Source organism: Typopeltis vanoorti, chromosome 10, assembly GCF_054136105.1.
Source record: "Typopeltis vanoorti isolate ZY-2024b chromosome 10, IOZ_Tvanoo_1.0, whole genome shotgun sequence".
Classification (NCBI taxonomy): Eukaryota; Metazoa; Arthropoda; class Arachnida; order Uropygi; family Thelyphonidae; genus Typopeltis; species Typopeltis vanoorti.
Genome location: NC_143558.1, coordinates 107,246,162 through 107,265,583, shown reverse-complemented (window position 1 = coordinate 107,265,583; position 19,422 = coordinate 107,246,162). Strand labels below are relative to the sequence as shown.

Sequence of the window (19,422 nt, the reverse complement as noted above, 5' to 3'; positions counted from 1 at the left end):
TTCATGTATGAAACACATTTCTCTGACTTGACAAATTCCATTAAATTATGTGATTCTTATTTCCTTTGCCTGGAAGGAAATTAAGCAAATTGCCATTTTTTGCTTGAGGTTATTGAAAAAGATCTAGAAAAGTTAAAGTACATAAGTTGCAGCATCATTTCTTAAATACAGATTTTTCCTTTATATGCTTTATGTTATAGGAATTCTCCAGCAAAGAAAGTTGATGTGTTCAGTATTTCATCTTATATAGTGTTACGGTTAGATGCTCCGATCAAAATCTTAAATAAATGGAGTGCATAGGCAGTTCATAGTGTTCTCTTCTCAACGATTATAAGCAACAATAACGTGTGTGTACAGACACATTGTTGCATACATGTATACACTGAATTGAAGATTTAATATAAAAAAAAAATATACTTTTGTGAAATATAAAGTTATTAATAACTTATATATTTATTATAATACATTATATTACATATTTGAAAATAATGCTTAATCTGTTTTGCATTTTGAGATTTCTTTTTGCAAGAAAATTAACCACAGTACATTATGTGTGAAGTGCCACGTGAAGTTATTTTAAGTTTTTTTTTTTTTTTTTTAATTACTGCTCTTGTTTATGTAGGAATACTAGCTTCACTAACAGGCATGTTGATAATGGCTGTAATAATAGGAACACTTTCTCCTTGCCTGAGGACATACACCTGAAAAAAAAATAACTTGGACAAGTTCATTTAAAATCAAATGAATATTTTGTTAGTAAAGTAATAGTTTTCAACAAAAATTACTTACTGACTTATATTCTTGAGTAACTCATTTTGCAAAAAAAAAAAAAAGTTTTTAATACTTGCTTTTGAAATATTCTGCTTAACATCTGTACATAAGTAATAAAATATCCATGTTTAAGGGATTATATGCGCTGACTCATTTTACACACTAAGGATCAATAGCTAAAACACTAACAATCAAAATCGGGTACCAGACAAGTAGGAGGATCTCAGTGATATGAAATACAAAAGAGAAGAAAGAAACATCTGGGCTTGCACATTATTCGTTTACCACAAGTCACACAACCATCATGCCCTGCTTAGAGGAAAAGTTACTTTCATGTCAAATTAGGGAATCCACGCTTGTATGGCTCTCTCAACATAAACCAAGGTCTCAATCTTAAATGATATCTGGAAATCATTAATCAGGATTTCTTAACGTAACTGGATTTATCTTTTTCAATCATCTCCAATCCACTCTATCCAAATAGCTGACACATGCAAGCCCAGATGTTTCTTTCTTTTCCCCTTATTAGGAAACTTCTACTTGTCTGACCTATGTAAGATAGACTACAAGAATATAGAATTCTATGAACATCTAGATGTCCTCCCCATCATGTATCCTTATATTAAAGAAGTTGCTGTCTTTTGGTGATCTGAGGAGACAGATCAGAATAGGTTTACAAGCCACTGATGACTCCTGAGTAGGGCAGTGATCTTGATGAAAAGATTTGAGATACAGACTATTTCCATCCCATGTCCCAAATCTTGCAAGACAAACTGGCAAGCTTTAAGGCAAGGAGAATACTACTTTCTGAATGATAGCATTTTGGTGGCAAGGAATATCAGAAAGTAGTATCCTCTGGACAGTATTCTCCTTGCCTTAAAGCTTGCCAGTTTGTCTTTAAAGGAATTGGCAGAGACTGAAGTTATTCTTTTAGCCTATTTTCATCTTTTAAAAATAAAGATTGCTTTTTTTTAAGCATGTAAATTGTGCCTAAATTTTAGCAGGGATAGTGAAGAGACAAAACATTAAGTGTCCAGTAGGAATAGGCTTTTGGAAAATTATGGTTCAAGTCCAAGGACTCCTCAAGGAGGGCATTCTACTCAACTCAACACATCTAACAGTTTCCCCACTACTACTTAATTTTCCTAATACACAAAAATGCCATCAATATCATCTACTGTATTTTTTATCTTTAAATTATGCATATTCTGAAGGCCGATTTCCCTGTAAGTGGGATGAATAACCTGAGTTTCCAGAAGAAAAACTCATTTTCTTTCGAAATCAGATCATTAAGAAAAGATTAGAATGAGAGAGCACATTACCTGTGCTCTCTAATTCCAGTTTGGATGGAATGAACAGAGAGATGAAGAAAGTAGCTTAAAGCAGATACATCATGTTTCCTATCCAATCTGTCACCACCATATTTATAGAAAATGGAAATACGTGGGGGTAAAAGATTTTATGAATAACAGAGTAAAAGTGAACAAAATGGCAGCTCTAACAGAAAGTTAAATTGTCGGGATGCATTTACATTCTGAAGAACGCATTCAGAATGAGAAATGAAATAAGGATTATGTATTTTAACATGAGGAATATGATATTCCTCATGTTAGACATGAGGTAAAAAGAGTGTAAAAGGATAGAATGAAGGAAAGTGGGGGGGGGAAACATTAATAAATCAACACGAGAGGTAATGGTGGTATTAACCAATTATTATTATTATTACAGGCGACTCCAGGGAGTCCCTAAACATGTCCACACAACTATACGACATTCTCACAGTATCTATCATACCTTGCCTTGAACTCGCTCACCATCATAGCACCCACAACAGATTCTGGCAACTTATTCCACTCTAAAAGTAAAGAACCTAGCTCATAGGCGACACCTATGGAAACTGGGTTCCCAGCTTCCATAGGTGTCGCCTAGTTCTCCACCACCAGTCCTGATCTCAAAAATATCCTCTGAATTAATCCTATAGAAACCCTTTAGCAATTTGTATGTCTCAATCATATCTTTGCTTTTCCACCTATCAACTAATTTCTGCAACCCACAAATCTTCAACCTGTTCTCATAAGGTTCATTCCATAGACCTGCTATCATCTTGGTCACTCGCCTCTAGATCCTCTCCTCCCCATCAAGAAGAAGCCTAGGTTTCTTCTTGATGGGGAGGAGGTGGAGAGGACCAAATCTGGACACAGTAGTCGAGATGAGGTCTTATCAAGGCTCGGTACAGAGGTACAATAACTTGCATGTCTCTGCTCATCAAAGTATTTTTCAATAACCAAGTGAGTCGATGAGCTGATTTAGCCACTTTTGCAATGTGCCCCCTAAACTTCATCTCCCTATCCACCAACACTCCCAAGTCCCTGGCCTCATCAATCTCCTGGAGTACAGTTCCACCAATGTGGTATACTGCTGCTAATCTGTTCACCCCAAAATGCATAACCTTACATTTTGTCACATTAAATTGACATCCATTCTCCTTAGCCCAGACCTCCAATCTATCCAAGCCGTCCTGCAAGATTTTGACATCTTCTGCATTCACCATTGCCTACCCAACTTTGCATCATCAGCGAACAAATGAACTGTTCCTCTTAGATCCTTCCCTATATCGTTAATGAACAAATTAAACAGCAGTGGTCCAAGAACAGAACCCTGCAGCACACCACTAGTCACAGGCTGTCTTTTGGACTCTACTCCTGAATAAACAACTCTTTGATATCTCTCCATCCCTATATCCATTCCCATATGTTGTAGTTCATGGATTAGAATTCCATGTGGTATCCTGTCAAATGCCTCAGGCAGGTCCAGCAGTATCACTGTAAATCCATTACCCTTATCCAGTTCAGCCGTCACTGTGTTATAAAACTTCAGCAAGTTACTGAGGCATGATCTACCCTTCACAAAACCATGTTGTCTCCCATACAGTATCCCATTTTCATCTATCCAGTCATGTATTCTTCTCTTGACTAATTTCTCCAAGACCTTGACAACGATTCCTGATATGCTAATCGGCTGGTAATTTACAACAGCAGTCTTGGAACCTCCTTTATGCAGTGGATTTTCCCCTCTTTCCACCCGATCGGGACTTATCCAGACCCAAGACTCAAATTAAACAAAATGGCCAAGAGTACTGACAATTCTTTAGCCGCTTCATGTACAACACGAGTTGGTATACCATCCAGTCCCACAGATGTATTAACATTAAGGTTCTGTAATAGACTATTCACCTCCAATTCATTCATCACAATTCCCGTATAAACTATACTCTTGCAAAGTGCTGTCAGTAATTCCACTATATCGACTGATTCAGTGACCTCCTCACCATCGTCATTCCTTAAAATCATTCTGCCGTGTACAGTTTTTTTTTTTTTTGCTTGCAGCATATTGAAAGAACTGTTTGGGATTCTCTTTAGCTTGCATAACTAGTTTCCTTTCATAATCTGCTTTTGCTTTTTTTATCACACTCGTTACCCTTCTGGCCTGCACTTTATACCATTCTGCCTGCATGTCACCTCTTTCTTTAAATTCCCTCCACAGTTGTTTCTTTTCTTGCAGCTCAAGCTTAATGGTGTTATTCATCTATTTAACCCCTACTTGTTTTACAATTCGGACCCTAGGTATACAATCAGCCATAACATCCTGTAAATGCTCCTTGACCACTTCCAGTGGTCTATCAGCATCCAGCCCTTGCAACTGTACATGCCATGGCACTGCTCCAAGCAATCTCCTATGCTTGTCATACTTGCCAGCACGGTAATTCCACATATACCTTGTCTTAATCGAAAATTCCACACCTTTAGCCGCCTCCCAGGTCAAAACCTTATGATCACTCTCACCAATAGGTGGCAACATGGTCATATTCATTACAGTCAAATTCTCAGAAGCTATTACCAGGTCAAGCACTCTCACAACACTAGTATTTTCAATTAAATGCTGTCTCAGATAGTTATCCCTTAATAATTGAATAAAATCCATTTCCTTCCTCACATGTGTCCTCTCCTCCTTCCAATCAATGTTACCATAGTTGAAATCCCCCATAATAATTACCCTCCTTCCACTCATTTCATCAATTTGTTTATGCATACTATCTCCACCATCTATTCCATCACCTGGTCTATAGCAACACCCAACTGTATATTTTGTTCTGCCAGTCTAGATCTCACACCAAATGCCCTCAAATGAGCTCTTTTCACAGTTGTATCCTGCGATACAACTTTAATTCTCCTTGGCTGCAGTTCATCAGCTATCATCGATAACACTCCTCCCCCCATTTTATTCTCTCTGTCCCTCCTAAACACACTATAACCTACACATTCTATCCCACTAACTATATCATCTTCTGTCAGCCATGTTTCACTAATGCCAATAAATTGTGGCCAGGAAGAGCCAATCAATGCCAAAAATTCTTCCTTGTTCCTAATACTCCTGGCATTAGTATACATGAAATGCAGGGGTCCCTTTGTCCCACCCCTATCTTGAGGCATTATTCTAACTATCCCATTCCAATTTCTTGCTCTTAGTACTGGCTTGGGTACATTATATACATTCTTACACTCAACTGTCTCACTGATGTCCGCATATCCACTCCCCCGCCCCTTGGTAGTTCTAGTTTCCCTGGTACTGCACATGCATTTTCACTTCATTCAACAACACTTTTTCTAGTCTCCGCATACCGAATCCATTCAAATACAAGCCATCCATCTTGTATAAATCCTTTCTCCCATCAAACTCATTCCACACCACACCGTCTGCATAACCTGAGCATAAAGTCATTTGCGATTATGGCCCTCCTTCTAAACTTCTCTCTGTCATACCGCGGCAACAGACTTACCATCGTAACCCTTTTCTTTCGCTACCTTTCCTGTTGCTCTGTTGTAAGGAGAGAAGCAATTGAACAATATGTCAATCTCCAATATGGATCTACTCGCCAGCTTAGATGTTACATCTCTATTCACTATCATCCCTGTGGAGGAAGTCATCAACATTTTAGAAAGTTTGCTCCCACAAGATATTACTTCTCTGGTCCGTCATTGTTTAACATCAAACTTTTTCACATGGAATAAAACCATATATCAGCAATTGACTGGCTTTGCAATGTGCTGATCCTGTGCTGATCTCTTTACGGAGGATTTTGAAAGTAAAATCCTATCATAAATAGACCCTAAACCCACAGTATGGTGGAGATATGTGGACGATATTTTTATTGTTTGGAACCACACCAAAAAGGATCTGTTAGACTACCTAAACAATGTCAACTCTTTACACAACACAATCAAATTTACTCTGGAACTTGAAAAAGATAACCAATTACCATTTCTTGACACTTTAATTAAGAAGCTAACAAATGGTGGTATCAACCTCTCAGTTTACCGCAAACCTACCAATATAGGACATTATTTACATTTCACTTCCTCCCACCACATTTCTCAGAAACTTAGCATTGTGCACATGCTGAAGAACCGTGCTTCTCTCCTTACAACAGAACCTCCAGGAAGAACTATCCCTGATATCTAACAACCTTACCATGAATGGATTTCCTCGAAGACTCGTCACAAGATACTATTCTCTGACCCCCTCCCACAAAGACAACGAGATGACATATGTTATATTTCTACCATCGTCATTCCATACTTAGGGACAGTTTTGAATAAGATTGCAAGACTCCTTAGACCACATAAAATAAGAGTGGTCTTAAACCTACGGAAACGATTAAACAATTCTTAAGATCTCCAAAAGATAACCATCCTTTCTTCAAATATGCTGGAGTTTACAACATAACCTGCTTGTGCGGCTTGAATTATACTGGCCAGACTTCAAGGAGCCTTGAAATTAGGCAAAAAGAACATTGGTGACGTCAATAATAACAGAGAAGAAAAATCGGGGTTAGCTTTTCGCTTCTCCAGAATGAATCATGTCATAGAGTGGGATAGAAGCACAATTCCTTATATAGAGGAGGACTTCCGCTCCCAATTTATTAAAGAAGCCACAGAGGTTGTCCATTGTACACAAAACCTTAACAGGAACCAAGGACTAATCTTGCCCATGATCTATATGACCCTTATTAGATCTCTTAACTCACCAGAACTGAATTACAGTGCCAACCATAGAACGTTCCTAAATAACAAGTGAGATCATGCATGCTCAATGCATGTTTTGTCTAATATGTTCTTTTGTCTAATATAATTTGAATTGGTTGATTATAGTTTGTAACAGTTTTTTACTTTTTAGTGCCTCACATCAGTTATGTACTCTGAAGATGCCAACAGCCTTAGTTGGTGAAACTAGTTGGTAAAGCATAGCTGTTTATTATATGTACTACTTGATCAATATAGTCCCTTTAGAAGTCTTTATATAACTGTTATGGTCAAGAAAATTAACATTTTTTAACATAGTTGTATAAGTGCTTTTTTGACGTGCCTTTTAATGGTAAATAAAGAAATTTCCAAGAAACTTCTCATTCTTAAGATAGGAGAGGGAGGGAGGAATGCAGATAAAAGTGCAGGTGGCTACTTTGAATCTGATTCGTCGAGATAACAGATGACTTTTCTGTTGTCACAGACACATTTTCTTGTGTGATTTTAAGTTGAACTTTAGTCGTTGACTACTAAGGTTATCATATTTCTGAAAGGTGGCATACTTTCTAAGTTAGTATGAAGATTTAATTTAATCTGTTTGCGGTTTTATTAATGTTTTTATGTAGTGTTGTGTAATAGTGTTGATGTCATTCATTAAAATTCGTTGGATCATGGATGGACAGTTTGCAGTGATCTTAAAGTCATATCTATGATTTTGGGACAACAAAGAGGATACACCAAATACACATGCTTTTTTGTGCGAGTGGGACAGCCGAGATCGAGAGCAGCATTGGATCAAGAAGGAATGGCCAGAAAGAGTCACATTAGAACCTGGAAGTAAAAATGTGTTAAACGAGGCTTTGGTTGCTCAGGAAAAAATCCTTTTACCCCTTCACATAAAGCTGGGATTGATGAAGCAATATGTCAAGGCTTTGTCGAAAGAAGGAAAGTATTTTAAATGCATCTGTGCAAAATTTCCGGGATTATCTACAGAAAAATTGAAAGAAGGCAATTTTATCAGTCCGGACATCAGGAAACTTATGAAGCATATGATAAGGTGCCAAGAGAGAAGCTATTCAAAACGCTGCAGTTATATGGTGTGAATGGGACATTATATCAAGCAATACTTAGTCTTTATTTCAGTTGTAAGTCAGCAGTTTAGAATTGAAGGAAGTACAGGAAGATGGTATAATGTTAAATCTGGTGTGAGACAAGGATGTACATTATCCCCTTGTTATCCATTATTTATATGGATCACATTATGAAGGAAAGTGATATTAAACCTGATATCAAAATTGGAGATATTAATGTTGGCTCTTTGCTTTATGCAGATGATGTTATACTTCTAAATAAATCTGCTACAAGTCTGCAAGATTCTCTGACTAAATTGAATAGCTGTTGTAATAGATATGGTATGAAGGTCAGCAATAAAAAGACAAAGACAATGAAAATAAGCAGAATCATTGAAAATGTCAACTGTATTGTGAATGGAGAACCTGTGGAACAAGTAAAACATTTCAGCTACTCAGGCACGATTTTTACTGAAGATGGTAAATTAAATATAGAAATAGATAACAGAATCAGAAAAGCTGGTATGGTGGGAAGTCAATTGAATAAATTCATATGGAATAAGAGAGAAATTAGTTGGAACACTAAATTAGCTGTATACAGGACTGTTCAAACCAGTTTTAACTCATGGATCTGAGAGCTGGGTCAGAAGTAAAACACTTGAACAAAGACTAGAGACCGCAGATATGAGAGTCCTGAGAAAGATTATAGGCATGAACAGATGGCATCAATGACAATATCATATTAAAAACGAGGATATTAGGAAAGAACTTGACATTGTCAGCATCCAGGAATGCGTTAGCAGAGCTAATCTCATGTGGTATGGTCACTTAAACAGAATGGGCGAAAAAAGATTAGCAAAACAAGTGTTCTCTGCCAGGTTGGTAGCAAAATGACCCAGAGGAAGACCAAGATATAGGTGGATTGATACGGTACAAAGTGCCTTGGAAGATAGAAATATTAAGATCTGATAATGATAATGTTGGAGTCTTGACAAGTAACAGACTGATTTGGAGGAAAATTGTAGATAGGAAGTTAGTAATGATGTAATTTTTTCATGTAGTACTATCATATCCTGTACACCCCCCCTTGAGAGTACATGGCAGGAATTTGATGATGATGATGATCAGGGAAAAGGAGTTGCAGCACAGCAACAACATTCAACAATAAACATGTTGATTAGAAGGTGGTTTCAAGTAGAGTTATGTGGGCAAACTTTAAAATGGGGAAATGGACAATGAAACGTATTTGTGCCTGTGATCCCACACACAGGTTCTTCTGAGGAAGAAAAGGATGAATTATTTTGAGTCATTACAGCAGGCAGGTGACAGAAAATGGAAAAAGTGGTCCTTGTTGAAGATCTAAACAGCAGAGTAGGAAATGAATCCCACCAGACATATAGAAATATTTTTGGAAAATTTGGAGAAAAGGGAAGGCTAATAATAATGGTAAATAGTGCTTTTTTGGGGATTGCAACAGTACAGCATACTGTCACCTCTCTTAAACAGTGACGTGAACAATCTGGATGCCGAACATTTAGAAATTTGAAATATTCAGTAAGATTTTTACACATTTATCTAGTTTTCAAATAAAGTTTTTATGTTGCTCCCATCCATAAAAGTTTATTTGTAAACCTACAGTGGATTGTGAGTGGGGAAAGGATTTTGTTTTTATTGTAAATTTTTCCAACCAACCAGAGAGACTAATCACTCAGCTAAACATTAAATGAAATTTGCATTTTTACTGTGCTTATAAATAAGCACAGTAAAAATTTAAGATATTTGCTATAAATATTTTTAGAATTTTAAATTACTTTCATGTTTATAGTTCATGGAAGGCTGTGGCTCGTGCAAGTTGCACCTCCAGTATTGTCTGATTTTTGTGCTATAATAAAATTTACTTTGGTTTATGACTGTGTAATATATGTTGTTCATTCCCATTGTTTCTAATTAAACTAAATACTCTTATTACACTTTTTCACTAGATCCAGTATACATTGAAATAGCATCTTTGTGCTATTTTTAGTTTAGTGCTACGATTTACTTTGTTTTGCTTGCATCTGTGCAATATGGTGCTTGTAGAGGGAGATGTTCTACTATATAGAGTCACTTTCATTCTAGTACTAAACCATAACTACGAGGTTGGTCTGAAATGTTATCGACCATAGATAGCAACACTATCGGCAAGATTTTTTTTTTCTAAGTTGGCACATCTGTCATAAGCATCCATGTGAAATTGCAAGTCATTCGTTTTATACAGCTGTCTGTATCCCTTGAAATGGATAAAACTGAGTATTGTGTGGTTATAAAATTCTTTCTAAAAAAAGGTTTAACACCAAAAGAAATTCATACGAAGTTCATAAAAGTTTATGGGCACTCTTCTTCATTTTCGAAAATTAAGAAATGGGTTGCAGAGTTTAAACGTGGCTATACCAGTCTTGAAGATAATCCACGTGAAGGATGTCCAAAAAAGTGTAACAACACCAGAAATCATTGGCCAAGTGCCCAATATGGTATTTGATGACTGACGAGTCAAAGTGTGTGAAATTGCCGAGACTATAGGCATTTCAAAAAGAACGTGTAGGATGTATTTTGCATGAAGAATCACAAATATAAAAGCTTTGCACAAGATAAGTGCCACGCTTGCTCACAGCATGTCAAAAATGCACTCGCATGAAAATCTCTGAACAGTGCTTGGAGTGTTTTGACAAAAATGGCAGGAAAGGTCATAGCTAGTAGTGCACTCAGGATTTAATCTTGGGTGTGTGTGGGGGGGGGACGAGTTGAGTAGACGATTTGAGAATACATACTATGCATCGCATACGACCTATGTGACGTGACACAACATATATATATATAAAAAAAAGAATTTTAATTAGGAAAAGATTTTTGGAAATTTTTCTAGTTTTTTTTTTTTCTCTTTTTCTTTGGGGGGGGGGGGGGAAGAGCGAGAGTCCTGATGATATTCAATCAGAAATGCTCAAATATGAAGGTATAAATGTTTTGCAGTGGGCCTGACAAAGAAGATTGAATTCCAGTTCTCATGTTTCCCTTCTGCAAAAAAGGGAATGAAGCTGAATTTAAGAATTACAGAGAAATTTCTCAACTAAGTGCTCAAAGTAAGATTTATGCAATCATATCTGAAAAGAGGTTGAAAAAACCTGAAGAAATTTTGGAGAACAACAAGCTGGGTTCAGGCCAAATACCGGCATTGAAGAATAGATTTTCACTTTATGACAAATAGTTCAAAAATCATGATAATATGACAAGGATCTATACTTAAGGTTTGTTAGATCTGGAAAAAGAATATGACAAGATACCCAGAGAAAAAGAAAACCTTCTCAAAACACTACAGTTATATAGAGTAAATGGAACTTTATATATAACAATACAGAGCCTTCACAGTCTTGCCATAAAATACTGTTACAACTTTTTCACACACCCCCATGCTACCCAGAGAACTGAAGAGCCAGGTTCCATCAGTGGTGCTGTGCACAGCCATCATTTGCATGTTTATCAGTAGAGAGTTGTCAAGCTGTACGGGCTAACATGTAGTGGAGAGATTATGAGAACCATGTAACTGTAATAGCACTTCACAAGGTTGGAATGCAACTACGTGTTTTTTTGAACATACTTAAAAACATTTGGATGTTTGTTTATCAGACTGTTAATTGTTATTACAATACAGAAGATGTATCTGATCACCAAAGGTCGATGCCTCCTGTGAAACTATTCCTAACCAAACCATCACTGATGCAGGGTTATGTATCAGGGGGGTATTCAAGTTGCATTTCTGTGAGAAAGGGATCAAAACCACCAAAGTGTATCAAGACACCGTATGACCCCTTAACAACAGCTTGTTTCACGGGAGGCATTGACCTTCCAACAGGACTGAGCCCCTGCAAGCAAGGGGAGAACCACAAACAGTGGTTGGAGGCGAATGTGCCTGACCACATATCACCATCTCATTGGCTGTCTGAAAGTTCCAATCTGAATCTGTTTGGACTTCTAATTGTAGCTGGAGCTTGTGAGAGCAGCCTACAGGAAACATGCCCCAGGATCGCCAACCTGAGGATTGGCATTGATATGTGGCCTCACAGACTTTGGAGGTGTGTGTGTGTGTGCGTGTGTGTGTGAAGGCAGACATTTCGAACATTGCGTGCTGTTATATGCATGTCATACATAAGGTTTGTATGTGCTGAAAGCTGTAAATGATTTACTGATAGATTAAAGGTTTACTGCCATTCAAGTTGTAACAGTATTTATGGCTAGGCTAGATATATTAAAGTTGTAAGTCGGCAGTTAAAATTGAAGGAAATACAGGAAGATGATTTGATGTAAAATCAGATGTAAGAGAGTGATGCACATCATCTTCACTCTTATTTATCATCTGTGTGGACTGCATTATGAAAGAAAGTGGAAATAAACCTGATATTAGAATTGGAGATATCTAACTTAGTGCTTTGCTTTATGCAGATGATGTTATACTCTTACACACATCTAGTGCAAGTCTCCAAAATTCTCTAACTAAACTGAATAACAGCTGAAAGAAATTTGGCATGAAAATCAGCAATAAAACTACCAAAACTATGAAATAGGCAAGAATGTAGAATACCTCAGCTGTACTGGCAATGGAAAAACTTATAGAACTAGTATAATATTTCAGCCATTTAGGCACAGTTTTTAGCAAAGACAGCAAATTAAATTGGGAAACAAGAGAATAAGCTAAGCTGGTATAGTAGGGAGCCATCTGAATAAATTTATATGGAATAAGAAATTAGCCAAAACACTATAATAGCAGCATACAAAACTGTTCAAATCAGTTTTAAGTTATGGTTCTGAGAGAAATAAACAAGGCACTTCATCAAAGATATGAGAGGTATGAGAAAAAATAGGGCCCATCAGTGGGAATCATATTACAAATGAAGACATTAGAAGGAACTTGACATTGTTTGCATTGTGAGCAGGGATGTCATATTCATCTCGGTCACACAGTTATGTCTACTAAGATGCTAAGTTGGTATGGTCGCTTCAATAGAATGGTAGCAGAAAGTTAGCAAAACAGGTGTTTGATGCCAAGATGGCATCAAAAAACCCAGGGGAAGACTAAGCTAAGTGGATCATTATTATTCCTGATACCTCCAAGGAGTCCGAAGATTCATCGCGGAGGACACCTACAAGTGTCTCAACCACTACATCGAACCTCTACTACGAATCATCCCCATCAACGCCATCTACCGCCCACCTCCACCGCAACAATTAGTATTTTTTGTCTGTAAATTGAGTGTGTTCTGAAGGGCCAATTGATTGATTCAGTCAGAAGTGCCTTGACAGAACAAAATATTAGATGACAATATTGGAGTGCTCACAAGTAATAGACTAATGTGGAGGAAAATGTTGATAGGAATTTAATAATAATGTAAACTTAAATCATGTAGTGCTGTCATAGTAGCCTGAACATCCCTTGAGGGTACATATCAGGAAACTGATTATGACAATTCTTCCACTTCATGAACTGTTCCAAAGGTCTGTATCCAGAATACTATTTCTTCCTTATATTTTACTACAGTGAACCTTAAATTGTGCAAAATGCCACAAGAAAAAAAAAAAAAAGTATTTATAGAAGACTGTATAAATTTCTTCCTTAGAATGAAATTCTAAGGGAGAAAAATGGACATCAATAGAAGTCCATATCACTAAAGGAAAATAACTTTCTCCAAACAATATTATAGTTTACCTTAAAATAAATATTTCATGGACCTTCTTTAGCTTTATATCTTGTGGTGGTCATTTGCCATTAAAAGACATTCTTTCAGGTAAATCAATTGACCACTGATTCCATTCTTTAATCTTCTCACTCTCCTCTCTAAAAGCAACTAATATTCTATTCTGGTCTTCACAACACAAAAAATTTCACAGCCATTGCCACATTGCTTCCTAGATGTCTAGGCATGGCTAAATTCACTTCACACTACTACTTATATTTAACAGTCCCTTTCTTGGATGAGCAATATAAGCAATGTGTAAAATAAATTTTCAAATAAATAAAACCCCTTTGTTACACAGTTTCCATATCCTATCCCATATTTATTGCACCTGTAATTTGTCCTATATAGGTGAAACAGGATGCACAATTCCTATCAGAAAAAAAGAACATAAATGACACATTAAATTTAACAACTATGGTAAATCTGGCCTTTCTGATCATGCCCTTAAAGGCACTTTTGTTTAAATCACACCAAAATGTGGAATGAGCATAAAATTAAGGAGGCCTGTGAAATTTTTTATCAACCACCTTAATCTTAACAATAATGGTGGTCTAAAAATCCCAAGAAAATATGGATGGCATATATTTCACCCACATAACCTTTTGGTCTAAGAGTTAATTATAATTAGAACTGTAAGTAATCTAGGATCTTAATTTAATATAACAACACTCCTTTAAATTATGGATTAGGCTACAACTTTTGCTGTATTAAAACTATCTATATGAATTGGTTCTCTGATGATGAAATACATAATATAGCTTTGATCTAGTTTTTTTTTTTTTTTTTTAACTATAGGTCAGGCCAGTAGAATAACAGTTGATCAAATCATTGCCACTGTAGCATACTGTTTAAAATGTAATATAGCTTGTCTTTGTATATATGCATGTGTATACTCCAGACGATGATCTTAATAGGAAGGTCAAAATGTCGAGAAATTAAAATAATTATTCCTAACATGGTTGTAGTGTCCATAATTTTACTGGAATGAATGCGAATCACCGTGTTACACTTCCTAAGATTTGGGAAATATTAATTTGTAAGCCAACAGCACCCTTCGAAGGTGCCCCCTCAGAGGACCTAGGCTTCTAGTATTCCACTTATTGTTTTATGTGTTATTACAATTTTATTGTATCCCTGATAGAAACGGAATATAGGGACAATTAAAGTTATATTTAATTACTTCTCTGTACTGTACTTCTATTCCATTAATTACAAAAAGAGTCAAAGATACTGTTTCTAAATAATACCACTTATACCTACGCACAGCATCTAAGGATTGCATTAAGTGAGACAGCTTGTTAGAACAAAATTCAAAATAATAGTGATATGGGGTTTGCCAAAGATTTTTCCAGAATTTACTTTCTTCTTCTTCAGCTTCATTCCTACTCAAGTGAGGTTGTAACTGTGGATCTCTTCTATTCAGTTCTGTTTTCCTGTAGTGTGAGGTTTTGGAGTTCTCCTTTCAAGCTGTCCGAGCCATTGTTGTTTAAGTCTCCCCTTACTTCTTTCACCTGGTGGTTTCATTTTGGATTTTATTACTTGGAAATTGTGTTCTGATATTGTATCATTTTAGAAGTGATTTTACTGAGCCTTCTGCCCCAAAAGAAAAGTACAGCAATAGTTTTCATGGGGATGAAGAAAACTAAACCAACCCAAAGTACCCTGAGCATTTAAAAAAAAAAAAAAAGAGTTTTTCTGTATTCTAATATTGACCTTAGCAAAAGCTAGCCAACCATGTGTAGCCATGCCTGCAGCAAGAAGCAAAGATGGTGGTAAAAAAGCTCAGCAACATCAGAGTGCTTCAAGTCTTGCCACTGCAGACACATACATCTTGAAACACTACTTACCTCTGCTTTCTCAATTACACACTCTTTGATTCCTTTTTGCCTCAGAAATGAAGTTTTGTGTATATTTTCACTTTGGTATAACATGTCAAAGAGTATCCAACTTGGAATATCCCAATTTTGACCTCCTTTGGCTAAAAATCATGCTGCCAAATTCATATTTTGTCTCTACCACTCTCCTAAAGCCAACATCCACTCTGAATTCTTCAACACAGAATAAGCAGGTAGAGAAGACAAGGCAGAGACATTCATAGTCCTAAATGATCTCATGCAAAGTGTTTGCATGCCCATGAGAATAACAGACAATCCCAAACACCCTGGATGTATTCCTTACTAGTGATCCATCTAAGTGTGCTGTGAATGTTGTCTATAGAACAGAAAAGAAAACAAACAGATGGCAATATTGACTTAAAGGTTTACCGCAAACCAACCCAAAATGGCCGTTATCTGCATTTTTCTTCATCACATCACATTTCACAAAAGTTGAGTATTATACATATGTTGAAAAAGACAGCAGCTTGCATCACAAGAGATGACAAAACTTTAAAAGATGAATTAGACCTCATCTTGGAAACTAACAAACAATGGCAATTCAAAATATTTCATAAATAAGATTCTTTTCTCCAACCCCTCCCAACAACAAACTTAAGAAACCCACTATGGATCTTCAATTTCCATTCCTTTTGCTGGGACTGTTTCACAGCAAATTTATAAAATGCTCAAACCTTATGAGATTCGAGTGGCCTTCAAACCAATAAAGACAATCTGCAACTTGTTAAGATCACCGAAGGACAAAAATGCTTTCTATAAACATCCTGGAGTTTACAACATTCCCTGCTCTTGTGGTTTAAATTATAATAGGACAAACTTCTAGAAGTCTAGAGATAAGAAAAAAAAGTGCATATCGGGGACGTTAATAACAGAGAAGACAATTCTGGCTAGGCGCTCTATTTTTCTAATACCAAGCATAACATCAAATGGGATAAAAGTACTATGCCATACTTGGAAGAAGATTTTCGTTCCTGCAACATCAAAGAAGCTGCAGTAGTTATCCGTTCAAGAGGCAGCCTGAACAGAAACCATAGGGATGATCCTTGGTGACATATGAAAAAGTGTCATAAGATCACTTAACAATCGGAGTTCAATTTTGCTGCCAATTATAGATCGTAGATGTATAACAATGACTGATAACATACACGCTCCATGCGTTTGATATGGTGTTTTATTTTAATTTAGATAATATTTAACATTCATTTATGTTTTAACCCGATATCCTTAGCTTGTTTTTTGATCTTTTTTAAGCTGTTTTTGTCAACTTGTATGCCCAGATGAAGCCAACAGTCAAGATCGGCGAAACTAGTAGGCTATTACTTTACAATAAAAAACCTCCAACCAGTTAAACCCAGTTTATGTGTGTTTTGTATAAAGGTCTATTAAGTAAACACCAATCATTCAGTCTACCCATGACTTCTGTAATTGAGTAACTAGCTTTATGACCGGATGCTCACTTTGAGGGATTGTGAATGGCACCTGCTATCTTCTACTTCTAACTATACAACTAATGCTGGGATTCCACAAGGCTTTGTTCTTTTACCCATCCTCTCCCTTCTATATATAGATAATATGCATAATACAATTTACTTGAGCTGATTGCCAATCCAGTACACAGTTTTGCTGATGACAGCACACTAGACTCCTTTTCTTTTGACAAACCTTGCAATTTGCAAATTACCACAACCTGCAGAACTTAACCTCTACTACCTTAAATTCTGATATTCAAAACATTCACAGGTGGGGTTTGGATAACCTTGTCAACTTCAATGCTAGCAAAATACAGCTCTGCATTATTTCTCCCCCTCCCCCCCAATTTTTTTTTTCTTCCAATCTTACCCTTGACAATACTCAAATTTCTATTCAAGATCAGATTTACCTTCTTAGAATAATTCTAACTGCAAATCCTCTTGACAAAAACATATCACAAATTCACCTGACCATTGAATACTACTCTTACATCTGGGGTGATGCCACTAAGAATTCTTTAAAAATACTACACTGGATTCTGTACTTAAAAAAAGGGCAGATTGCATTAGTGAGAGATCATCAATCACTCCACTCACTTTCACACAGGTGCTCAAGTTTCCACAGACTGCATCTTTTATAACTAATTCTATGGCCACTGTTCATCAAAATTGGCATCAATAATTCCCCTACCCTCTATCAAATCCACCCAAATGCATGCAGCAGCCCATCAGCATCCTCTCACAATTAAACTCCAAACACATGGAAGAAATTTCTCCCCTCTTCATTCATCCCTTCCAATGCTGCTCTCTGGAAGCAGTTTCAAATCAAATGCAAACACCAAATCTCTTCCCTTCCTCATTTAATAGTTTCAGTGTTTTTTGTAGTTCTCTTCTGTCATCTTCAATAATAAATGTCATCTGCATATCTCAGATTGTTAATTCTCATTCCGTGTACAGATATTCCTTTTGCATCTTCCTTCAGTTTGTCCATTGCTCTTTCTAAATGTGCGATGAAAATGCTTGGTGATATTGGGTTCCCCCCCCCCCCCCCCCGTCTAGTACCTCTGCTTGTTCTAAATCATTTCTCCCAAATCATCATCTATTCTAAGTGCTGCAACTGCATTCTGATAAACATCTTTTAATATAGCTATTAGTTTTTTTTTTTTATCAATTCCATTAGATTCCAGAACTGCTAATGACACTTTCTGGTCAATACTGTCAAATGCTTTCTGAAAATCAACAAAGCAAGTATATATGTTTTTGTTTTTTCTCCTAGCTTTCTCTGCTATTAACCTCATTGTCAAAATCTGCTGAATTGTAGTTCTATCCTTCCTAAATCCTGCTTGCTCATCTGCAAGGTATGCTTCCAATTGTGTTCTCAATCTTTCTGTCAATATCATCACTTTACCAAGGTGACTTGTCAAGGCAATTGGTTCTATAATTTTTACATTCTAGCTTATTTCCTTTCTTGTATAATGTCACTAATATTGATTTCACCCACTGCTCTGGCATTTTCCCTTCTTTCCATACCATATTACATAGTTGGTGCATTCTGTAACCATACTTTCACCACCATATTTAATCATTTCTCCAGTGATGTTATCGTTACCAGGAATCTTGTGTTTCAGCCGTCCTATTGCTTTTTCTTCCTCTCCTCTTAAAATGTCCATATCATGCTCATTACTGGTGGTGATATCTGCTTCAATTCTTCAGTCAATTTCCCAACGCTATCTAAATCTAGTTTTTCTTCATATAACTCACTACAGTATCTTGTCCACCACTGTACAATTTTTTCTTTATTCATCAATACTTTGCCTTTTTCATCTTTAATTGTGGTCTGTTGAACCACTAAATTATACACTCTGATATCCTTTAATTTCAGTACAACTGCCATGAAATAATAACAAACAGCATGTATAATCTTATCACTCTGATAATTAAACTTTACTTTTAACTCTATATAGGGAAAAGGTTAAATTGTGGTTTGTAGATCTAGAACAAAGACAAACTACAAAGTTGTTTGTCTTTGTAGTTTGTTGATGTTATATGTAGAGGTATGGAATGAAAAATAATAGCAATGTATGAAAACTATTGTTCAAGTTAGATTCATAGAAATATGCATATTAAAGTTCTTTACTAGATGCCTTTGAAAAATATGAAAAGTGTGATTTCAGATATATAACAAAACTTGATTTATTAAGATATGTGTGCACATACATGTGATTTCTCAAGATGCATACATGCACAAAAATTTACTGATCATTGTGCAATACTGTATATAACTTATATGATATGTGATGTCCTTGAATTGTTTTATTACATGACACCTCCAAGGAGTCCAAAGGCACATTGCAGGAAAGCACCCTACTCCA

The 19,422-nt window shown here is 36.3% G+C and overlaps 1 protein-coding gene across 1 annotated transcript in view; it reads right to left on the bottom strand.

The window, feature by feature from the left end:
• Positions 1-439: 439 nt before the first annotated feature.
• BBS1 (Bardet-Biedl syndrome 1) overlaps positions 440-19,422 on the bottom strand; it is a 338,055-nt gene continuing 319,072 nt past the window's right edge. The window contains exon 16 of the mRNA XM_090399338.1: positions 440-701. Within this exon, the coding sequence (XP_090255464.1) occupies positions 615-701 (87 nt within the window). The 3' untranslated portion in view covers positions 440-614. The remainder of the gene's footprint in view (positions 702-19,422) is intronic.